The sequence below is a fragment of the Cinclus cinclus genome, chromosome 6, assembly GCF_963662255.1.
Source record: "Cinclus cinclus chromosome 6, bCinCin1.1, whole genome shotgun sequence".
Classification (NCBI taxonomy): domain Eukaryota; kingdom Metazoa; phylum Chordata; class Aves; order Passeriformes; family Cinclidae; genus Cinclus; species Cinclus cinclus.
In genome coordinates, this window is record NC_085051.1 from 9,142,994 (window position 1) to 9,165,319 (window position 22,326).

General features: G+C 51.5%; 4 protein-coding genes and 1 pseudogene across 7 annotated transcripts; all 5 read left to right on the plus strand.

Annotated features, from left to right (window-relative positions):
* Positions 1-249: 249 nt before the first annotated feature.
* On the plus strand, positions 250-3,177 carry LOC134044879 (mas-related G-protein coupled receptor member H-like). The gene is given in 2 exon segments (XM_062494367.1): positions 250-484; positions 487-3,177. Coding segments are annotated over 2 exon segments (894 nt in total). The 3' UTR covers positions 1,146-3,177.
* A 3,528-nt stretch (positions 3,178-6,705) lies between these two features.
* On the plus strand, positions 6,706-10,979 carry LOC134045318 (mas-related G-protein coupled receptor member H-like). Of its 3 annotated transcripts, none has more exons than XR_009933294.1 (3): positions 6,706-7,194; positions 7,436-9,904; positions 10,916-10,979. XR_009933294.1 is itself a non-coding variant. In XM_062495033.1 (3 exons), exon 3 carries the CDS (start codon positions 7,730-7,732, stop codon positions 8,462-8,464), a length of 735 nt encoding a protein of 244 aa, XP_062351017.1. In that variant the 5' UTR covers positions 6,706-7,194; positions 7,436-7,549; positions 7,699-7,729; the 3' UTR covers positions 8,465-10,139. The 3 variants fall into 3 exon arrangements, 2 of the variants coding, with proteins under 2 accessions (XP_062351017.1, XP_062351016.1); XM_062495033.1 differs by lacking the exon at positions 10,916-10,979 and having other exon boundaries at positions 7,436-7,549; positions 7,699-10,139; XM_062495032.1 differs by lacking the exon at positions 10,916-10,979 and having other exon boundaries at positions 7,436-10,139.
* On the plus strand, positions 9,534-12,070 carry LOC134045008 (uncharacterized). Its single transcript, XM_062494561.1, has 4 exons — positions 9,534-9,537; positions 9,898-9,904; positions 10,225-10,425; positions 10,553-12,070. Exons 1-4 carry the CDS (start codon positions 9,534-9,536, stop codon positions 11,007-11,009), a joined length of 669 nt encoding a protein of 222 aa, XP_062350545.1. The 3' UTR covers positions 11,010-12,070.
* A 2,281-nt stretch (positions 12,071-14,351) lies between these two features.
* Positions 14,352-16,430, plus strand: LOC134045132 (mas-related G-protein coupled receptor member H-like). 2 transcript variants are annotated; one of them, XM_062494750.1, is made up of 2 exons: positions 14,352-14,469; positions 14,770-16,430. In XM_062494750.1, exons 1-2 carry the CDS (start codon positions 14,464-14,466, stop codon positions 15,382-15,384), a joined length of 621 nt encoding a protein of 206 aa, XP_062350734.1. In that variant the 5' UTR covers positions 14,352-14,463; the 3' UTR covers positions 15,385-16,430. The 2 variants fall into 2 exon arrangements, with proteins under 2 accessions (XP_062350734.1, XP_062350733.1); XM_062494749.1 differs by having other exon boundaries at positions 14,423-16,430.
* Positions 16,431-19,957: 3,527 nt separating this feature from the next.
* Positions 19,958-22,305, plus strand: LOC134045076 (mas-related G-protein coupled receptor member H-like; annotated as a pseudogene).
* The last annotated feature ends 21 nt before the right edge of the window (positions 22,306-22,326 follow it).

Consider the following 22,326-nt stretch of genomic DNA (forward strand, 5'->3'; position numbering starts at 1 on the left):
TGTCCCCCCTCCATTCCCTAAGTTTCCCCTACACTCTCCCTGCTGTACAGCCCAACCCTCCCATTTCCCTCTACCCCCCGTTTTCACTGCCCTTCTCCCCTGCACATCTCACTCCTCCCCACTGAATCCTTCCCACTGCAGGGAGCTGCTCAGGAGCCTCATCATCCATCCCTGGATTCTCCAAGCACTGACTCCCATCCACTGACCACAGCCAGGGACCACATCCCACTGCCTGCCCAGAGTCCATCCATGGAGGTGACCACCGTGTCCCCATCTCCTGCCTCACCCACTGAAGGAGACAATCTCTGTGAGATAGATGTCACCAATGTGGCCAAACACAGTGTGACACTGCTCATCTGCCTCTGTGGGCTGGCTGGGAACGGGGCTGTCCTCTGCCTCTACAGCCTGGAAAGTCACACCTATGCCATCTTTGACCTGGCTGTCATCGACTTCATCTTCCTACTCCTCACACTCCCCTCTGCCCTCCCTCTCCTATTGTGCCCTTGATGTACGTGAGCTTCCTTTTCCAGCTGTCAGTGATCTCCTACTTCTGGGGGCTGTACCGGCTGATGGGCAGCAGCTCTGTGATCCATGTTTACAAGCTCTTCCAGCTCTGCTGCCATGGTGAACTTCCCATGCGTCTGTGGTGGGTTTTGGACAGTGTCCAACGCTGGGCCTTCTTAGCTCTCTTCACTGTCATTCCCATGATGACATCCCTGTGCCCGTCCCACGAGCAGGAGCACTGCCGGGCAGCTCTCATCTCCATCTACGCTGTCATCCTGCTCCTCTTTGCTGCACCCGTGGTCATTTCCCGTGCAATCGACATCATTACAGCAACACGTGGCTCCAAGAAGCAGGAACCCAAGAGGCGACACGTCGTTGTCTTCATCATTGTGCTCTTCACTCTCCTCCTCTGCCTCTGCAATTTCCTACAGCAGCTCGGATATTTCCCTGTGTCCTCTGAGGTGTTTTTCCTGCTCACTTGCATCCACAGCAGCATCAAACCCTTCATCTACTTCCTGGCAGGGAGGTGCTGGAGTCCCTGCTCCATAGGGTCCCTCCGACTCTCACTCCAGAGGGTTTTTGTGGACAAGGAAGAAAAAACTGACTGCAGCGATGATGAAAACACAGACACGAGGGTCTGATGCTGTTGATCCCTTCCACTGCTGTGCTGCAGGACCTCAGCACAGGTTTCCTTGAGTCACCTGATTAATAAATATCCACAGCTTCACCCTCCCTGTGCTGGTGTGCTCCTGCAGGAGAAGGGAGCAGGGACATTGCCAGGGACAATGTGGGAGGGATGCTTTGCCATAGACACATTGGAGCATGGCTTTCCTCCTCCCTGCCATGCCCCCATGGCTCCAGGCAGTGCAGCTGGGCTCAGTGCTGTTCCCCAGCTCTATTCCCCATGGAATGACCCTCATTGCCTCAGCCCCAGGGAATGAACTCCATCTCCTTTGGCTACCCACATGAGTTTCATGGTGTTTTGAGGAATCTCCTGCCTGCAAAGACTGTGATACACTAATTAATGCCTGGGGACACACCCAGCACTGGGTGGTGCTGATTTCCAAAATCCCTGTGGGTCTGGTGCCTCTGGATGTCAGGAGAGGAGTTGGGATCACAGGGATCCTCCTTCCCCTTCTGTCCAGCAGAGCCAGCCCTGCATTTCCAGCTGATGGGAAGAGACAGCAGGTAGGGCTGCAGAGCTGGGCAGGGACAGCAACATTCCCTTGTACTTTCAGTGGGAATCTGTCACATTCTTTAATTCCAGGATTGACTTGTTCTGAGTAAAGTGCTGGGTCAAAGGTGCCATGCACTAAACCCTTGTTCCTGTGACCAAAAAGATCTTTCAGCATGCAATTTCACATCTGAGTGGGTCTGTCCTTCCTGTCTCCTGTTTTCCTCTCAATTGGAAAGCAGAAACATTCAATGGTACATGTCTTTTGGTTGAAAGAACAACTCAGGGATCCCTCCCAATACAGGTATGGAAGTCTCATAATCCTCTGATGTACTTTTTCCGCTTCAAAGCACCTTCCTTATATCCAGTGTCACACAGGCCATTCCCTACCTGAATTTCCTGTTTTCCATGGACGCCCAGAATGTTTTGGGCTGGTAAGATTGTTAAAGGCCATCCTTCTCCAACTTAAAAGACAGCCCACAGCACCAAACTCCCTGTGCACTTTGGGAAAGCCTTCCAGGGGCCATCCCAAGCACCTGCACACTCGCCTGCAAAACACAGCTCAGTGTCAAGCCTCCACAGGGTCTTCCCATGCATAACAACCTGCTGGAGATGGACAGGATTCACCCAGGAATTTTCTGCACTGCTGTGCCGAGATCTCTAATCCACCTACATGCTGTTTTTAAGCAAACACCCCAATCAAATCCACTGGGAAAAGCTCTCAGCCCTGGTGACTCGATTTGAATATTCCACAGGGTATGGAAGCTCATTTCTGAGACAGAAAAATCAATTTCTAATTCAGACTTGTTGAATTGGAAAGACTCAAAGCAAAGATTTCAAAGCAAGAGCTATCCTGGGTGTCCTTTCCCATGGCAGAAGGGTTGGAATGCAATGATCTCTAAGATTCTTTCCAACTCAATCCATTCCATGATGATTCCTCATGTCATCCAGAATCCACTCCAGGCAGGAGTTCCCCTGCTGCACACAGCACCAGCCGGACAGAGCTCAAGGAGTTTTGGACAATGCTCTCATACTCTTGGTTTTCCCTTTTCCCTCCTGTGGAATTTTCCCCATTGCCATGCTAAGATACCTGTGGATTAGGTCTGAGTGGCAGGGGGAAGGGGGTAGGGGAAGGAAGAGGGAAACCCCTTGATGTCCAAACATCCAGAAGAGCAGACGGAAGGCTCTGGCTGGGCCCCATTTTTCCCCCCGCAGAGTTCGGACGGGAGGACGAGAAGGACGATCGCCGCCTCAGCCCCATCCCTGCCATCCTCACTGCTGTTGGACCCTGCCCTGCTGCCTTCTCACTGTAACCTGCCACCATCCAGCACTCTGCTGAGCACCAGGACCCACACCGTGAGCGGAGAGCTCTCTCTCCATCTCTCTCTCCCCCTGGGACAGCGCTGCCATCACCCCCAGCCCTCCTGCAGCTCTGCAGGACCCGCCCGCCCCCAGCACCGGGAACTGCAGCTCAGGGAAAAGGTGCCTGCAGCCAAAAAACACTGGGACTGAGTTACTGTTGTGTTTGTGGGTAATTTCATAGCTGGTGTTGTTCTTGTTTGTCTTGTTAGATATACTAGTAAAGAATGTTATTCCTACCCCCATATCTTTGCCTGAGACCTCCCTTAATTCCAAAATTGTAATAATTTGTAAGGAGGAGGGATCACACTTTTCATTTCAGAGGGAGGCTTCTGCCTTTCTTTAGCAAACACCTGTCTTTCAAACCAGGAGATAGAGAGAAGCCCACGGGGTGAGCCCGAGCAGCGTCCGGCGCGGGGTCTGTCCCAGCTCCTGCCACAAGCCCTGTTCTCCGTGCTGGCTCCTGTTCTCCAGGGCTCTCACAGACAGGGAACTATTGCAGAGCCTGGGACGGGATCAGGGCTCTGCTTCTCATCTGCTCTTGACTTTCTCCAGGGAATGAGGAACAGCACAGAGCCTCAGCAACGAGACCTCTGCCAAAAGCAGTTTGTCTCCGTGCCAGCTTCCTCTTCCAATATAAAGCAACCCAAATCCTAAAATCTTGACATTTGAACTGTCTGAACTTGCCCCCTCCCTTTCCTGCACTGGTCCTTATGCTCCTGCACTGCAAATGTGCTGCTAAAGTTTGAATTCTAGTTCCAATCTAGTCTTGCCACTTGTATGCCACAACCTCAGTGGTACTTCACCTTCACCAAGCAGTTTGCAGAAGGATTCATGGAATAATAAATTCTGTGCCTGAACTGGAGCGTAGGCACACACCAGAGTGACAATTTAGGATTTCAGCAATGTCATTTCACCTGGGAAGAGGTGAATCAATGCTGCTCCCTTGGCTACATCCCTTAACAAGTTGCAGGTATCCTCTGAGTCATCTTCTATACTCCCCTGGGACTCAGACAGCAGCCTACAGTGAATTCCAAGGAATTCCTGGAAAGCTGAGGTGAGGTGGGTCCTACCCAGGCTGACATGCCTCAGGGATCTGGGATGCTCCTGCTGGAAACTGGCACATGTGGCAGCCCTGGGACCAGAAGTGTCACCTCTCTTCCCTGCTGACACCACGTTTGTGTCCCCAGCTATGGAATCTCACATCCCCTCACCAGGACAATCCTTGCAAGTGCAAACACTTCATGATCCATGAGATAAAGGGGCTTCTGGAGAGTTGGAGAGGGACTATGGACAAGGGCATGGAGTGACAGGACCAAGAGGGAATGGGTTCCCTGTGAGAGAGGATGGGTTCAGATTGGATATTGGGAAGAAATCCTTCCCTGTGAGGGTGCTGAGGCACTGGCACAGGTTGCCAGAGGGATGGAGTCTGATAAAAACAGCCACAAATGTTCCCAGGGCTGAGGAAGAGGAGGATGAGCTCCAAAAAAGGGGTGGAAAGGGGTGGAAAGAGGAACACAGCACTCCAAAGTCTGGTCCCTAATAGCTTTCTTTGAATCATTAAGGACATTGGCCATAATCAGGGTGGTCTCTAAGTGCTGATAACCTGGCTGCAAGCAGCTGATTACTGTCCTTCTCTTGGGCTGTGGTAGAATTCTCCGGTAGAATTACAAAAACGGGAGTTCTTGTCTCAGCTGTGCTTTCTTGAGCCCAGAGGAGATTTTGGCAATGATTCTGGAGCTCTTCCCAGAATGGGAGTTGATTCTGACAAGCAGCCAGATGCTTCAACAGTGCTTTACCAGCACAGCCAGCACTGCCAGAATTCCAGTGCTACCAGCATCACCAGCATCCTTCTGCTGCTGGAAGGACAATGACCCCTTAGGGAAGAGAAATGAGGAATATTAGAAGCCTGACAGGAGAGGGAAGGCAGCTGGAGAAAGGGACATTATCCTGGGAAGGAATGCTTTTCATCAGGAGGAAATGAGGAGCTATTTCCAAAATATTTCATTTGGAGCTTTTGATAAAAGTCCCATCCTCTGTAGGAAGAAAACCCCAAAAAATCCAAGATAATAACGGCTAAGGAAATGAAACTCTGATGTAGCCAAAGGTGCAATTTCCAATTCCCATGTGAGTCCACTGAGTCGTGGGGAGCAAAAGTGGGAGACGGCACAGCAAGAGACAGCAGGACAGGAATGGGAAGCTCCTGGTGATCTGGGGACATTTTCCTTCATGTTTCTGACCTAGGAGGATCCGTTTTAGGACTTGGCTTCCAAAAGATCAAGAGGTACGAGGAGGAATCACCGCTGATCTGCACAGACCCCCTTTGCCTGCTGCTGTCCCACAGTGAACAGGTCAGTGGAATGTTTTCCTTCCTCCCTCCCCCACCTTCCTCTCCTCCAGCAGCTGCTCTGTTCCTGCCACCCTCTCCTGGTGACCACAGTGACCAACCCAGGTGTCCCCTCCTATGCCCTCTGATTCCCTTCTCTATCCTGACATTGAAGTGGGCTGGAAATAACATTATAACACCGTGGGGAGCATTTGGAAGTAAGAATTCTTCACGTGCACAGGACACACAGAAGGATCTCTCCCTGATCTCTGTGTGTGGTGAGACTTTACAACAGGGGTTTTATTCATTATAATCACACAGAGACATTATAAAGATTTTCTTATCTAACACATAAGCATCATTTTCCTAGAATTTATTTTCATGTGTCAGCCTCCTACTGGAAGTACGTTTATGATCCTGGAGGATCATCCAGAGGGGTCTCTGGTGGTCGTATTCACCGAGTGCTGCAATATTAAAGGTGACCTTGCTTTGAACTTTTCCTTTGGCCATGTTCTCTTACTTCTTGTCACAGAACTTGCCCCAAAATCCCTGGAGCTCTCCTTCTGTGTTTCTGCACTGGCTCCAGCCACATTTATCATCCTGTGTGCTCCTGTGAGCACATTGGAGCTGGGTTTCCCTCCTCCCTCCTGGTTCCTAGAACCCTATGGGCAGGAGGAGCAGAGACTCTGCCGGGGTCCCAGGTGGAGCAGGGAGGAGTGGGGCTGTCAGGGGAAAACAAGCAGCCCTGGGTGGGTTCTGGGGTGTCAGAGCAGGCTGGAGGGGTCAGGAGAGGGTCAGAGGGGTTGGAAGGGGTCTGGATGCTGGGAAACCCAGAGGAGAGCAGAGCCTGAGAGGCCACACTCAGAATGGGGGAGCAGCTGCTACTGGGAAACCTGTGGGATAAGACAGGATGGGGTGGGAATGGGGAGGAGAGGAGAGGAGAGGAGAGGAGAGGAGAGGAGAGGAGAGGAGAGGAGAGGAGAGGAGAGGAGAGGAGAGGAGAGGAGAGGAGAGGAGAGGAGAGGAGAGGAGAGGAGAGGAGAGGAGAGGAGAGGAGAGGAGAGGAGAGGAGAGGAGAGGAGAGGAGAGGAGAGGAGAGGAGAGGAGAGGAGAGGAGAGGAGAGGAGAGGAGAGGAGAGGAGAGGAGAGGAGAGGAGAGGAGAGGAGAGGAGAGGAGAGGAGAGGAGAGGAGAGGAGAGGAGAGAGAGGAGAGGCTCAGTTGTGCTTCCTTGTGCCCAGGGCTTTGGCAATGATCCCGGAGCTCTTCCCGGAATGGGAGTTACTTCTGAGAAGCAGCCAGCTGCTTCATCAGCACTGCCAGCATTCCAGCACCACCAGCAACCCTCTGCTGCTGGAGGGACAATGACCCCTCAGGGAAGAGAAACGAGGAATATTAGAAACCTGTCAGGAGAGGGAAGGCAGTTGGAGAATGGGACATTCTGCGGGGATGGAATGTTTCTCATCAGATGGAAATGAGGAGCCATTTGCAAAATATTTCATTTGGAGCTTTTGACAAATGTCACTTCCTCTGTAGCAGAAAACCCCAGGATAAATACCTCTGAGGAAGTGGAACTCCGAGGTAGCCAAAGAGGCATTTTCTGACTCCCCCACAACCCCACCCAGTCTTTGGGAAACAACAGCAGGACAGAGCACAGAGAGAGACAGAGGGACAGGAATGGAGAGCTCCTGGTGATCTGGGCACTTTCTCCTTCATGTTACTGACCTGGCAGGATCCACTTTAGGACATGGATCCCAAAGGATCAAGAGGTACCAGGAAGCATTGCAGATCTGCACAGACCCCCTTTGCCTGCTGCTGTCCCACAGTGAACAGGTCAGTGGAATGTTTTCCTTCCTCCCTCTCCCACCTTCCTCTCCTCCAGCAGCTGCTCTGTTCCTGCCACCCTCTCCTGGTGAACACAATGCCCGGCCCATGTCCCCCCTCCATTCCCTAAGTTTCCCCTACACTCTCCCTGCTGTACAGCCCAACCCTCCCATTTCCCTCTACCCCCCGTTTTCACTGCCCTTCTCCCCTGCACATCTCACTCCTCCCCACTGAATCCTTCCCACTGCAGGGAGCTGCTCAGGAGCCTCACCATCCATCCCTGGATTCTCCAACCACTGACTCCCATCCACTGACCACAGCCAGGGACCACATCCCACTGCCTGCCCAGAGTCCATCCATGGAGGTGAGCACCATGACCCCATCTCCTGCCTCACCCACTGCAGGGGACGATCTCTGTGAGATAGATGTCACCAAGGTGGCCATACACAGTGTGACACTGCTCATCTCCCTCTGTGGGATGGCTGGGAATGGGGTTGTCCTCTGCCTCTACAGCCTGGAAAGCCGCACCTATGCCATCTTCGACATGACTTTCGCCGACTTCATCTTCCTTCTCTGCATGGTCCCCTCTGCCCTCCTCTTCCTGGTGGAGGACATGTCCTGCTCTCCAGTCCTGCCCTTGATGTATGTGAGCATTCTTTTCCAGCTGTCAGTGGTCTCCTTCTACTGGGGGATGTACAGGCTGATGGTCAGCAGAATTGTGATCGATATGTACAACCTCTTCAAACTCTACTGTGGATGCCAACTTCCTCAGCGCCTGGGGTGGGTTTTGGACAGTGTCCGACGCTGGGCCTTCTTTGCTCTCTTCAATTTAATTCCTGTGGTGACTTCCCTGTGCCCATCACAGGCGCTGGAGCACTGCCATGCAGCTCTCATCTCCATGTATGCTGTGATCCTGATCCTCTTTGCTGCACCCGTGGTCATTTCCAGCACAATTGACATCATCAGGGCCAGGTGTGGCTCCAAGAAGCAGAAACCCAAGAGGCGAGAAAACGTTATCTTCATCATTGTGCTCTTCACTCTCCTCCTCTACCTCTGCAATTTCCTGCAGCAGCTCGGATATTTACCCATCTCATCTGAGGTGTTTTTCCTGCTCCACTGCATCCACAGCACCATCAAACCCTTCATCTACTTCCTGGCCGGGAGGTGCTGGAGTCCCTGCTCCATAGGGTCCCTCCGGCTCTCCCTCCAGAAGGTCTTTGAGGATAAGAAAGAAAAAACTGCCCGCAGAAATAATGCCACCAGGGATACGGGGGTCTGATGCTGTTGATCCCTTCCACTGCTCTGCTGCAGGACCTCAGCACAGGTTTCCTTGAGTCACCTGATTAATAAATATCCACAGCTTCACCCTCCCTGTGCTGGTGTGCTCCTGCAGGAGAAGGGAGCAGGGACATTGCCAGGGACAATGTGGGAGGGATGCTTTGCCATAGACACATTGGAGCATGGCTTTCCTCCTCCCTGCCATGCCCCCATGGCTCCAGGCAGTGCAGCTGGGCTCAGTGCTGTGCCCCAGCTCTATTCCCCATGGAATGACCCTCATTGCCTCAGCCCCAGGGAATGAACTCCATCTCCTTTGGCTACCCACATGAGTTTCATGGTGTTTTGAGGGATCTCCTGCCTGCAAAGACTGTGATACACTAATTAATGCCTGGGGACACACCCAGCACTGGGTGGTGCTGATTTCCCAAATCCCTGTGGGTCTGGTGCCTCTGGATGGCAGGAGAGGGGTTGGGATCACAGGGATCCTCCTTCCCCTTCTATCCAGCAGAGCCAGCCCTGCATTTCCAGCTGATGGGAAGAGACACCAGGTAGGGCTGCAGAGCTGGGCAGGGACAGCAACATTCCCTTGTGCTTTCAGTGGGAATCTGTCACATTCTTTAATTCCAGGATTGACTTGTTCTGAGTAAAGAGCAGGGTCAAAGGTGACCTCCACTGAATACATGAGCCTGTGAACAAAAAGAGCTTTCAACATGGATATTCACATCACCAGGTGCTTGGACTATTTAATTGCACAGAAATTAGGGGTTATGCTGCTGTTCTGCAGAATGGGGCCATCCTCTGGTTCCCCAGCATCAAAGTCCAAGGAAGTTTTTCACCACCAGAATCCAGAACCTGGCCACCCTCAGGAGGAACTGAATAGGGACTGTGCATAGCACCTTCATCCAAAATCCATCTTGTACTGATCTTTGTCATTTTGTTATTGCCCCTACATTAAATTTGTGTTTATGTCTTTTTTTTGACTCCAGAATGTAACTTTGAACCAAAAATTTGTTGAATAACCAACATCCAGGCTTCTCTGCAGAGCTTGTCCCAGGTGAACAATGTCAAAAATGGGTAATTTCTCATTTCCCACAATATTTACGGCATTTAATGCCCTATGCCCCTCTCTTAGCTGAAAAAAACAAAAAAAAAAGGCGTGACCAGGTTTTACCCCAATACGAGGGCCCTGATAAAGTGGAAAGTGTCTGACCTAATATCATGTGGTGGCTTTAGGATGCTTGTCATCCCCAATTGTCAGTTCACTTTATGCTGGATATTGTTTCCTTCTGCACCCTGGAGAGCTTCACCAGAATGGACTCACATCAATTTACACACACCAGCTGCTGTTTCAAGGTACTAATCCCAAAGGAGCAAGAGGTACCAGGAAGCACTACTGATCTGGACAGGTCCCCTTTGCCTGCTGCTGTCCCACAGTGAACAGGTCAGTGGAATGTTTTCCTTCCTCCCTCTCCCACCTTCCTCTCCTCCAGCAGCTGCTCTGTTCCTGCCACCCTCTCCTGGTGACCACAGTGCCCTCCCCACATCCTCCCCGCTCTGCGATTCATAGGGAACATCCCAGTTCTCCTATTTCCCTCTCCCTGCCCAGTGTCCATCTATGGATGTGACCACCGTGTTCCCATCCTCCCTCTCACCCACCGAAGGAGACATCTCTGTGAGACAGATGTCACCAGCGTGGCCATACACAGTGTGACACTGCTCCCCTATATCTGTGGGCTGGCTGGGAACGGGGCTGTCCAGCAGATGCACTGACTTGCTGGCCCACCTGGCTGCTGCCCAATTGCTCTTCCTCCTCTTCACAGTCCCCTCCACCCTGCTCTACCTGGGGAATGATGTGTTCTGCTCCACTTTGGTGCCCCCCATTTACTTGAGCTTGCTTTTCCAGCTATCACTGTTCTCCTACCAGACAGAGCTGTTCTGGCTGGTGTTCATCTGCATCGAGAGGTACAGGCCCATCAACTTCACACTCTGGTGCCACTTCCACCAATACCAGCACCAGCTGAGGGTGATGAAAAGACCCCTGCACTGGGCCTTTTTCTATGTTGTCATTGCTGTCATTCTAATGGTGAATTTCCTATTCCTTTTCCAAGGGAAATGCCAGGTGGTTCGCATGTCCTTGTATATCCTCACCCCCCTCCTCTTTACTGCACCCTTGGTCATGTCCACTGCAATCCTATACTTTATGGCCATTTTTTGCCCCCAGCAGGAGGAACCTACTATGCTCAAACACATCTTCTTCTTCTCTGCACTCCTTCCCAATCAGTTTCTCCAATATCATGAGGCACCTTGGCTACACTGCAGTGTCCTCTCGGGTGCTTTTCCTGCTCCCGTGCATCCAGAGCAGCACCAAACCCTTCATCTACTTCTGGGTGGTATGTGTCAGGAAACCATCTGGACAGGACACCACTCCATGTCCCTGTGACTCTTCTTCCAGAGTCTTCTTCCAGAGTCAGCTTTGTGAGAAGCTGAAAGTCAATGCTGCCAGCACCAATGATGCCACCAAGGACGCAGCAGTCCGAGCCTGTTGATCCCTTCCACAGCACTGATGAAGGACACCAGGACTGTGGCTGAGAGTCCTTGGGCCACTGGATTGATAAATATCCATGGCATCACCCTCCCCTGCTGCATTCCTGGATGATAGGGGAACAGAGGCATGAGGGACAGATGTTCTGCATGGAGCACACTGGAGTATGGCTTTCATCCTGTCTGACAGGTCCTAGAACATAATTCCCCAAACGGATGGTGCCCCACATGGCTGTGGTCCCAAAATTCCCCCTGGCATCTGGGTCTTGCATCCCCCTGTAGTCTGATATCAATAAACAACATTGTGACCCCTGAGCTGCCTTTGCCCATCTGCCAGCACTTGCCAGCTCCCTCTAGCTCCTGCTGCCAGCTGGGAATGTGGCTGTAGGGAGGGGACAGAGAGTTTGTTAGCCAGGAATTTTGTGATTCTTTAAAAATTTCGTAATGAATTATGTTAAAGTAGTTAATTAGTTTTAGCTAGTTTTGATTTAGATCCGTGTTGGCTGAGTGTCAGGAGAAAATTCTATGTACTCATACCCTTAGAGAACTTAATCAATAGTTGGAGAACAAGGTTCAGTAAAGTCTTTCTTAATGCTTATCATATAACTAGAAATCAGTTGGATGTCATCAAATAAGAAAGATATCTTCACAGAATTTGCATTTCAGAGGCCCATACACACCAGAAGACTTGATCAATAAATTGAGATAGGAGATAAATGGGAAGGGCAATAAGAGAGTCATTTCATAGGCTTGTAGACCTCAGAAAACTTAATCAATGGTAATTGTCTAACCGGACATCCAGTTTAACAAAATATTGTTTAGCTGGAATAAACCTGGCTTATGTATAATCTGGTAGCCATTTAAAGAAACAAAAATACCTATACCATGATGTAATAAATTGGAAGCACTTTTGGGAGTATCTATAAAAACTATTGGATGTTATAGCGTATAAAAATGCCTGAAACTCGTTGCTTCTTTGAACATGCCTATGGCAAATAAATTTCCAATATGTTCACAATTTTGACTCCAAATTGCTTTTAGTCTAACATGCTTTTGCTCCTAGACTTAAGCTTCTTTGCTTCACAGGGGACACACCAATGGCTTGTGCTCCCTGGAGCAACCACGATCCCGAGTGCCCAGAGCTGGGCTGGCACCGGCACAGCCGGCACGGACAGGATGCTCCAGGGGCTCAGCATTCCCCCCTGGCTGCTCCCAGAGCATCACAGCAGAGATCTCCCCAAAGCTCTTCAATATTTAATTTTGTGAGCCAGGTGCAAAGGACTCTCTGCCTTCAGAAACCCTTACAGCTTTCAGCCGCTCCCTCAGCGGGCTCGGATGGTGCAGCAGCAAGGAGAGGAGGAGGCCGTGTGGTCCTCAGCACGGCCACCCCCTCCCAGGAGCAGGGTGACATCTGTGTTTGTCACCACGGGCTCCTGGGCATCACCCGCTTCCCTGTGGCTTCGTTGAGGTCACCAGCCCCACCACATCCCACAACTTTTCTCCAGCCCCACCACAATCCATACATTTCTCCAGCTCCACCACATCCCACACCTTCCCACGCCTTCTTGCCACCAGCCCCATCATGTCCCACACCTCTCACACCAACTTCCCATCCCACTTCCCCTTCCAGCCCACCCACCTCCCATCCTTCCCATCCCTCCCAGCCCTGTCCCTGAGGCTCCAGTCCCTCTCCATGGGCTGCTCACCCCAGGCTGCACCTGAGGCCTCGAGGGAGTGTTTCTCTTGGGGACGCCCCTCCCAAGCTTCATCCCTGGTGTCCAGCCCCCCACCCTCCTCTGGAGAGAAACAAGAGGCAGTAGATGGATGGGTCCACTGGTGTTTCTTTGGGTAGAGAAGGATGGAATTGCCAGGAGGAGCAGAAACGCCGGTGGGGATCCCGTGTGGAGCAGGAGAGGAGCTGGGGCTGTCTGCAGGGGAAGGTGGGCTGGGGGGAATTCCTAGAGGATAGCAGAGGGGAGCAGGACGCCTTAGGATTTTAGCCTTTATATTTTTCAAATCCTCTACTGTACCAGTGCAAAGCTCTAAACTCCATCCAGAGCGTTATTTAACTGTCTTCACATTTAGGTCAGAAAAAAAATTCCTGGAGGCCTGGAATTCAAGGACACTCTACTGCCGCAGGCCCCGAAAAGTATAAACAAAAGTGATTTGGGGGATGGGGGGGCAAACTGGGCGTGTATGACTTCATTACCTGAACCTGTAATTGGAGGATTAAGCCCTGATACGTGAATGGACCAGACCTATATCTGTCTGAAAAACTCATGGCCATTGTCCATTTTGACTGTAGGCCCTCTCAGGGGCCTTGACTGCCCAAGGTTTACCTCTTGAAGGCCTTCAATAAATACCTGCTTTTATTCTCTGAACCTTGCCTAGCCTCTGTTCAAGATAGCCACTCCAAGGCATCAGGCAGACAGGGGCTGGAGGGGGTTGGAGAGGTCTGGGTGTTCCCAATCCCAAATCTCCACCCTGGACTTCTGCAGAGCCCAACAGGCCACACTTGGAGCCAGGGAATGGCCTTGAACTGGGAAACCAGCGGGATGGCATGGCATGGCATGGCATGGCATGGCATGGCATGGCATGGCATGGCATGGCATGGCATGGCATGGCATGGCATGGCATGGCATGGCATGGCATGGCATGGCATGGGAGGGGAGGGGATGTAGACTGGGACAGAGATAGAGGTAAGGAGTGATAGCAAATCAGACAAAATAAAGTTCCTAACACCAAGTAATGGTGTTTACAAGTGAGGTATTAGGCAGCAGGACACGCAGAACCATCTCTCCTTATTTCTGTGTGTATCCTGAGACTTTACAGCACTGTTTCTACCAATTATAACCTGTGTATAAACATATATAGACATTAAAAATATTTTCCTATCTAGTAAAAAACCCCCACCATTTTCCTAGAACCAATTTTCATGCATCCTCTTCTAACTGAGACTATTTTCATGGTCCTGGAGCATCATTCACGGGGGTCTCTGGTGGCCATATTCACTGAGTGCAGTTATATCAAAGCTAAGCTTGTCTTGAACTCTTCCTTCGACCATGTGCTCTTGCTTCTCGTTACAGAAATCGCGCCAAAAATATTGTATGCCTCCTTATCACTTACCCCACTGGCTCCAGACACGTTTATCACCCTGGGTCCACATATTTTCATACGTTAATATTTTTGCCCAGTTAGTCTTTGAGCAACTTCAGGCAAGTTGAAAATGTTTATTCTGTGTCATTTATCAGTCCCCTGCCACCCAGCCCAACTGTCCCACCTCCCTCTCCCACCCCAGCATTTCTTATACACCTCATTGCTCCCCACTGAACCCTTCCCACTGCAGGGAGCTGCTCAGGAGCCGCATGGTCCAACCCTGGATTCTCCAAGCACTGACTCCCCTCCACTCTGACAACCACAGCCGGGGACCACATCCCACTGCCTGCCCAGAGTTCATCCATGGAGGTGAGCACCGTGACCCCATCTCCTGCCTCACCCATGGAAGGAGCCGATCTCTGTGAGATAGATGTCACCAATGTGGCCAAACACAGTGTGACACTGCTCATCTGCCTCTGTGGGCTGGCTGGAAATGGAGCAGTCCTCTGCCTCTACAGCCTGGAAAGTCACACCTATGCCATCTTTGACCTGGCATTTGCAGACTTCTTCTCCCTTCTCTTCACACTCCCCTCTGCCCTCCTCTTCCTGGTGGAAGACTTCTCCTGCTCTCCTATCCTGCCCTTGATGTACGTGAGCTTCCTTTTCCAGCTGTCAGTGATCTCCTACTTCTGGGGGCTGTACCGGCTGATGCGCAGCAGCACTGTGGGCGATATCAACAACCTGTGCAAACTCTGCTTCCACCGCGAACTTCCCAAGCGCCTGTGGTTGGTGCTGGAAAGTGTCCAACGCTGGGCCTTCTTTGCTCTCTTCACTGTCATTCCCATGATGACATCCCTGTGCCCGTCCCACGAGCAGGAGCACTGCCGGGCAGCTCTCATCTCCATCTACGCTGTCATCCTGCTCTTCTTTGCTGCACCCGTGGTCATTTCCCGTGCAATCGACATCATTACAGCAACACGTGGCTCCAAGAAGCAGGAACCCAAGAGGCGACACGTCGTTGTCTTCATCATTGTGCTCTTCACTCTCCTCCTCAGTCTCTGCAATTTCCTGCAGCAGCTCGGATATTTCCCTGTGTCCTCTGAGGTGTTTTTCCTGCTCACCTGCATCCACAGCAGCATCAAACCCTTCATCTACTTCCTGGCAGGGAGGTGCTGGAGTCCCTGCTCCATAGGGTCCCTCCGACTCTCACTCCAGAGGGTTTTTGTGGACAAGGAAGAAAACACTGACTGCAGCGATGATGAAAACACAGACACAGTGATTTGAGCCTGTTGATCCCTTCCACTGCTCTGCTGCAGGACCTCAGCACAGGTTTCCTTGAGTCACCTGATTAATAAATATCCACAGCTTCACCCTCCCTGTGCTGGTGTGCTCCTGCAGGAGAAGGGAGCAGGGACATTGCCAGGGACAATGTGGGAGGGATGCTTTGCCATAGACACATTGGAGCATGGCTTTCCTCCTCCCTGCCATGCCCCCATGGCTCCAGGCAGTGCAGCTGGGCTCAGTGCTGTTCCCCAGCTCTATTCCCCATGGAATGACCCTCATTGCCTCAGCCCCAGGGAATGAACTCATTCTCCTTTGGCTACCCACATGAGTTTCATGGTGTTTTGAGGAATCTCCTGCCTACAAAGACTGTGATACACTAATTAATGCCTGGGGACACACCCAGCACTGGGTGGTGCTGATTTCCCAAATCCCTGCGGGTCTGGTGCCTCTGGATGGCAGGAGAGGGGTTGGGATCACAGGGAGCCTCCTTCCCCTTCTGTCCACCAGAGCCAGCCCTGCATTTCCAGCTGATGGGCAGAGACACCAGGTAGGGCTGCAGAGCTGGGCAGGGACAGCAACATTCCCTTGTGCTTTCAGTGGGAATCTGTCACATTCTTTAATTCCAGGATTGACTTGTTCTGAGTAAAGAGCAGGGTCAAAGGTGACCTCCACTGAACACTTGTGCCTGTGAACAAAAAGAGCTTTTAACATGGAAATTCACATCACCAGGTGCTTGGACTATTTAATTGCACAGAAATTAGGGGTTATGCTGCTGTTCTGCAGAGTGGGGCCATCCTCTGGTTGTTCCCCAGCATCAAAGTCCAAGGAAGCTCTTGACCACCTGAATCCAGAGCCTGGCCACCTTCAGGAGGAGCTGAACAGCAACTGTGCACACCAACTTCACCCAAAATCCATCTTGTACTGATCTTTGTCATCTTGTTATTACCCATATGTACAGCAGAGTTGGGTTTAATTTTTTTACTTGTTTCCAGTGTGATATTTCTGACCTCAGAATTTGTTGAATAAACATCATCCAGGCTTCTCTACAGAGCTTGTTCTGGGTGAACAGTGTCCAAAATGGCTCATTTCCTTATTTTATCCCATTCTAAAGATTCTGGCTGGTCTCTGAGGAGGACAGGTACCTCTCTCATACCGGAACTCTTCCTAAGGCACGTGCCTGCAATGACTGGGATTATGTTGACAATGCCAAGATCTCTTCATTCCTCCTGGGAGAGACCTGGGCAGCAGCCACATCTCTTATCCAGGGGGAAGTTGTCCCTTCTTTTTCCACTGCCTTAAATCCAGGGGAATCCAAGGTGCCACTGCTTCTGGAAAGTGAAGGGAGAGTGAAAGCTGTGGGTGCACAGTAAGGCTTTGGAGACACAAGACACACATGAGATTAAACATCTTGAAAGCATTTATTGACAGAGTTGTTAGTAATTACCAGAAGAGATACTTTGACATCTAAGAGGATTTTCTTATTCCTGTCTCCTGTTTCCTGTCGCTTGGAAAGCAGAAATATTCCACACTACAACATTTTGTGAAGGAAAGAATAACTCAGCCAGGGACTCTCTCCCTGTCCTGGTCTGAAAGCCAGGTGTCTGCCAGGGAAAGCAGGGCCTCACCTTGAAATGGAAAAAATAAATCCTCTCCCTCTGAACTAGTATAATTTTGAAATTAAGGAGATCTCTGGCAAAGATATGGGGATTGTAATAACAGTTTCTTACATGTAGATATAACAAGGCAAACAAAACAACAGCAACCAAGGAATTAACAACAAACAGAACAGGAACCCAGATCCAGTCCTCTGGCCACGGGCACTTTTCCTTTGGTGCAGTTCCTGTCACAGCTGGCAGTGAGCCCTGGCAGGATCCTGATGGGCAGGAGCCCAGGTGTGATGATCCCTGCGGCTGCAGGGCACTGGGGTGATGGTGGCTGTGTCCCGGATGGGAAGGGATGGAGGAGAGGTTTTGCCCACAAACCCAGGGGCAGTGTGGTTCCCAGGGCTCCAACAGGATGCTTGGAAAGAGCAACCTGAAGCAAGATGATGTCCCAGCAAGGGCAGGGGTGCAGGGTCAAGTAGCAGAGGAAGAGGCAGCTCCCAGCGTTGGGATGGCAGTGGTGGCAGCAGTGACCTTCCTCATCCAAAGCCAAGAGCGAGCAAGAGCCAGCATCTGCCCCCACCCTCCTTCTCCTGCTTCTAATCTCCCCGTTCCCCCCACGCCCCCTCCACTCCAAAAAAAACTCCCTAAAAAACCGGGAGGTTCCCGCTCCCCTCTGTCTCAAGGACCTGGCCAACAGTGCTTCTTAGAATGATGATGTGAAAAAATTGAACAGGGAAAGAGAAAAGGAAAAAAAGCCAAACCCCAACAGCTGCTCCCTTGGCTACAACCCTTAGAAAGTTACAGTTTTCATCTGAGTCACCTTTTACACTCACCTGGGACTCAGAGAGCAGCCTACAGTGAATTCCAAGGAATTCCTGGAAAGCTGAGGTGGTTCCTACCCAGGCTGACATGCCTCAGGGATCTGGGATACTCCTCCTGGAAACTGGCACATGTGGCAGCCCTGGGACCAGAAGTGTCACCTCTCTTCCCTGCTGACACCACGCTTGTGTCCCCAGCTATGGAATCTCACATCCCTTCACCAGGACAATCCTTGCAAGTGCAAACACTTCATGATCCATGAGATAAAGGGGCTTCTGGAGAGTTGGAGAGGGACTTTGGACAAGGGCATGGAGTGACAGGACAGGAGGGAATGGCTTCCCTGTGAGAGAGGATGGGTTCAGATTGGATATTGAGAAGAAATCCTTCCCTGTGAGGGTGCTGAGGCAATGGCACAGGTTGCCCAGAGAGGCTGTGGCTGCCCCATCCCTGGAAGTGACAAGGCCAGCTTGGATGGGGTTTGGAGCAACCTGGCACAGCAGAAAAGTGTCCCTGCTGGCAAAGGGACAGTTTGGGATCAGGTCAAAGCACCCACAAGTGTTCCCAGGACTGAGGAGGAGCAGCAGCTCTGGGGAAGGGCTGGAAGGGGGTTCACAGCACCCTGCTCTCCAGTAGCTTTCATTGCATCCTCAAGGGGATTGGCTGTAATCAGGATGGGCTCCAAGTGCTGATGCCCTGGCTGCAAGCAGCTGATTGCTGTCCTTCCCTTGGGCTGGGTGAGCCTGCACTGGAATGATGGAAATGGGAGTCCATGGCCCAGGGGTGCTCCCATGAGCCCAGGGGAGGTTTTGGCAATGATTCTGGAGCTCTTCCCAGAATGGCAGTGGTTTCTGACAAGCAGCCAGATGCTTCAACAGTGCTGCCAAAAATCCAGTGCCACCAGCACCACCAGCATCCCTCTGCTGCTGGAGGGACAATGACCCCTCAGGGAAGAGAAATGAGGACTAGAAACCTGTCAGGTGAGGGAAGGCAGTTGGAGAATGGGACATACTGCTGGGAAGATATGTTTCTAATTAGGGGAAATGAGGAGCCATTCACAAATGTTATAAGCAGGTGGTATGGTGATTGGCTCTCGCGGTTGTTGAATGAACATTATGTGTGTTATAATGTTAAAATAAGCTCTGTTCAGGTGTGGAGATTTTCTAATGTGAGTGTAGTGTTCATGTTGAATGTTGTAATGCTGATCTCTGGCCATTGTGGGGAGCTGAAGGCACAAGCACTGCACAAGCTCTGGGAAGGCAGGATGAAGGAGGAGCTGTGTGGGAGGAATGGAATATGTTTGAATGTGGGCTTGGCTTACCAGGGGTTTGCTTACCAAGAGTAGATAAGGCCTGTCAGAGGTGTGGGCAGTGTGCCTGTGGCTGTGGGTGAGCAGCACCGTTGTTCCTTTTACCTTTTGTCCCTTGTTGTAGTTCAATAAACTTTTTAATTTTTAAACAGTGCGGCATTGTTTCTCACAACAAAAGGCCACTTCCTTCCTAGGAAGAAACAATCAAGATCAATAACCCTGAGTCTGTGGAATTCTCATGGATCCAAGTATGTAAAACTGCTTCTGACTGACCTGTGACCATACCAGGCATTATGAAACAACAGCAGGACAGAGCACAGCAAAGAGTCAGATGACAGGAATGGGAGCTCCTGGTGATCTGGGCACTTTCTCCTTCAAGTATCTAACCTGGGAGAAACCAGTTTAGGACATGGATCCCAAAGAAGCAAGAGGTACCAGGAAGCATTGCAGATCTGCACAGACCCCCTTTGCCTGCTGCTGCCCCACACTGACCTGGTCAGTGGAATGTTTTCCTTCCTCCTTACCTCTCCTCCAGCAGCTGCTCTGTTCCTGCCACCCTCTCCTGGTGACCACAGTGCCCTCACAGGTGCCCCCTCCTCTGCCTTGTGCTTCCCTTCCGCATCCCCTTGTGAACATCCCAACCCTCCCATTTCCCTAGAACACCCCACAGCTCCCACTGTCTTTCTCCCCTGCCCATCTCACTTCTCTCCTCTGAACCCTTCCCACTGCAGGGCACAGGTGAGGAGCTGCATTGTCCAACCCTGGATTCTCCAAGCACTGACTCCCATCCACTCTAACAACCACAGCCAGGGACCACATCCCACTGCCTGCCCAGAGTTCATCCATGGAGGTGAGCACCGTGTCCCCATATCCTGCCTCACCCACTGCAGGGCACGATCTCTGTGAGACAGATGTCACCAGCGTGGCCAAGCACAGTGTGACACTGCTCATCTGCCTCTGTGGGCTGGCTGGGAACGGGGCCTGGCCTCTGCATCCTTGACTTCAGCTTCACCATCGACTTCATCTTCAGCCCTGGCTGTTGCTGACTTCCCCTTTCTCCTCCTTATGCTCCCATCCACACTGCTCCTCCGTTAGAGGATGTGTCCTGCTCTGCTATTTTGCCCCAGGGGTACTTGAGCTTCCTTTTCCAGCTGTCGATCTTGTGCTCCATGGTGGGGCTGCTCCATGTGGTGTTCATGTGGTGTTCAAAATGCCATGTGTGGTGATGAGTGCCCTGCTGTGGGCCTTCTTCGCTGTCATCACTCTCAATCCAACAGTGGCTTCCCTGTGCCACTTTCATTAATAGCTCTGCCAGGTGCCTCTCATCTTCATGTACCCCCTCCTCCTCTTTGCTCCCTTCATGCTCCCATTTCCAGCGTTTTCCTCTGCATTCAGGACATGTGTTGCTCAGAGAAGGGCAAGCCCAAAAGACTCCACATTGTTATCTTCCTCTCTTTCATCATCATTCTCCCCCTCAGCCTCTGGAATTTCCTGCAACAGCTCAGCTACACCACCCTGCTTTTCCTGCTTGCCAGCAACAATAACAACATCAAACCCTTAATCTACTTCTTGGTAGGGAGATGCTGGAAGAACTGTCCTTGGAGTCCCTGAGGGAATCTCTGCAGAGGGTCTTTGGGAAGCCAGAAGAAAACACCGCCAGCAGCAATGACACCCCCAGAGACACGGGGGTGTTGATCCCATCCACTGCACTGATGAAGCATCCCAGGACAGTGGTGAGGGATTCCCTGAGTCACCTGATTAATAAATATCCACAGGATCACCCTCCCACCTTTATTCCTGCTGGAGAAGGGAGCAGGGGCAGTGCCAAAAGCCATGTGGGAGGGATGGTCTGCAGGGAGCACATTGGAGCATGGCTTTCCTCCTCTCTCACGGGTCCTAGAACATTATTCCCCAAAAGGAATCATGCCCCACGTGGCTGAGACTCCAGAATTCCCCCTGGCACCTGGTTCCTGCATCCTACTGCGGTCTGATATCAATAAACAGCATCATGAAGCCCTTAGCTGCCTTTGCCGGCTCTGCCAGCACTTGCCGGCTTCCTCTGGCTCCTGCTGCCAGCAGAGAACGTGGATGGAGGGAGGGGACACTGCCGTGGCTTGTGCTCCCTGGAGCAACCACGATCCCGAGTGCCCAGAGCTGGGCTGGCACCGGCACAGCCGGCACGGACAGGATGCTCCAGGGGCTCAGCATTCCCCCCTGGCTGCTCCCAGAGCATCACAGCAGAGATGTCCCTGGTCCCAGGGGGAGCAGGGTAGGAGCGGGGATGTCGGGGAGGGAAGGCGGCCCTGGGAGGGGTCAGGAATAGTCAGGATGCTGCCGATCCCAAGTGTCCCAACTGCAGAGCAGCAGAGCCTGACAGGCAGCACTTCAAGATGGGGAGCGACCATGGCATGGCATGGCATGGAATGAGGAGTGCTGGAGATGGGGACTGGGGAGTGATGCCAAAATCAGCCACAATAAACTTCCTAACACAAGGGGAGGCACGAGGAAGAAGACTTCTTTGCCTCCACAGGATACACAGAGATCTATTTCTATTTGTTCTGTGTGTTGTCAGACTTTACAGCAGGGGTTTTTTCCATTATAACCACAAATAGATGTTAAAAAGCTTTTCGTATCTAATACACAAGCACCATTTTTCCTAGAATTGATTTTCACGTGTCAGCCTCCTACTGGAAGTACTTTTATGGCAATAGAGGATCATCCAGAGGGATCTCTGGTGGTTGTATTCACCGAGTGCTGCAATATTAAAGGTCACCTTGCCTTGAACTTTCCCTTTCAGACATATGCTCCTCCTTCTTGTTACAGAACTTGCCTCAAAAACACTGTAGGACTCCTTATTAATTTCAGCACTGGGTTCAGCTATGTTTATCATCCAGTGTGCCTGTCTTTATATTCTTTTATCTTTTTGGCCACTTGGTCATGGAGCAGCTTCAGAAGAGTAGAAATTGATTATTGCCTATGCTTATTATCAGTGCCCTACCAACAAGGCCAACCCTCCCGCCTTCCCTTTCCCACCCCACCATTTCCACCACCCTCCTCCCCTGCACATCTCATTTCTCCTGACAGAAACCTTCCCACTGCAGGGAGCTGCTGAGGAGCCGCATGGTCCAACCCTGGATTCTCCAAGCACTGACTCCCATCCACTCTGACAACCATAGCCAGGGACCACATCCCACTGCCTGCCCAGCATCCATC

Bases quoted from the DNA above. Each gene is read 5' to 3' on its own strand.
- LOC134045318 (XM_062495032.1), top strand. From the start codon at position 7,544: ATGGAGGTGAGCACCATGACCCCATCTCCTGCCTCACCCACTGCAGGG.
- LOC134045008 (XM_062494561.1), top strand. The intron at 10,426-10,552 runs GTACAGGCCCAT...CTAATGGTGAAT, and splicing joins GTGTTCATCTGCATCGAGAG to TTCCTATTCCTTTTCCAAGG.
- LOC134045132 (XM_062494749.1), top strand. From the start codon at position 14,464: ATGGAGGTGAGCACCGTGACCCCATCTCCTGCCTCACCCATGGAAGGA.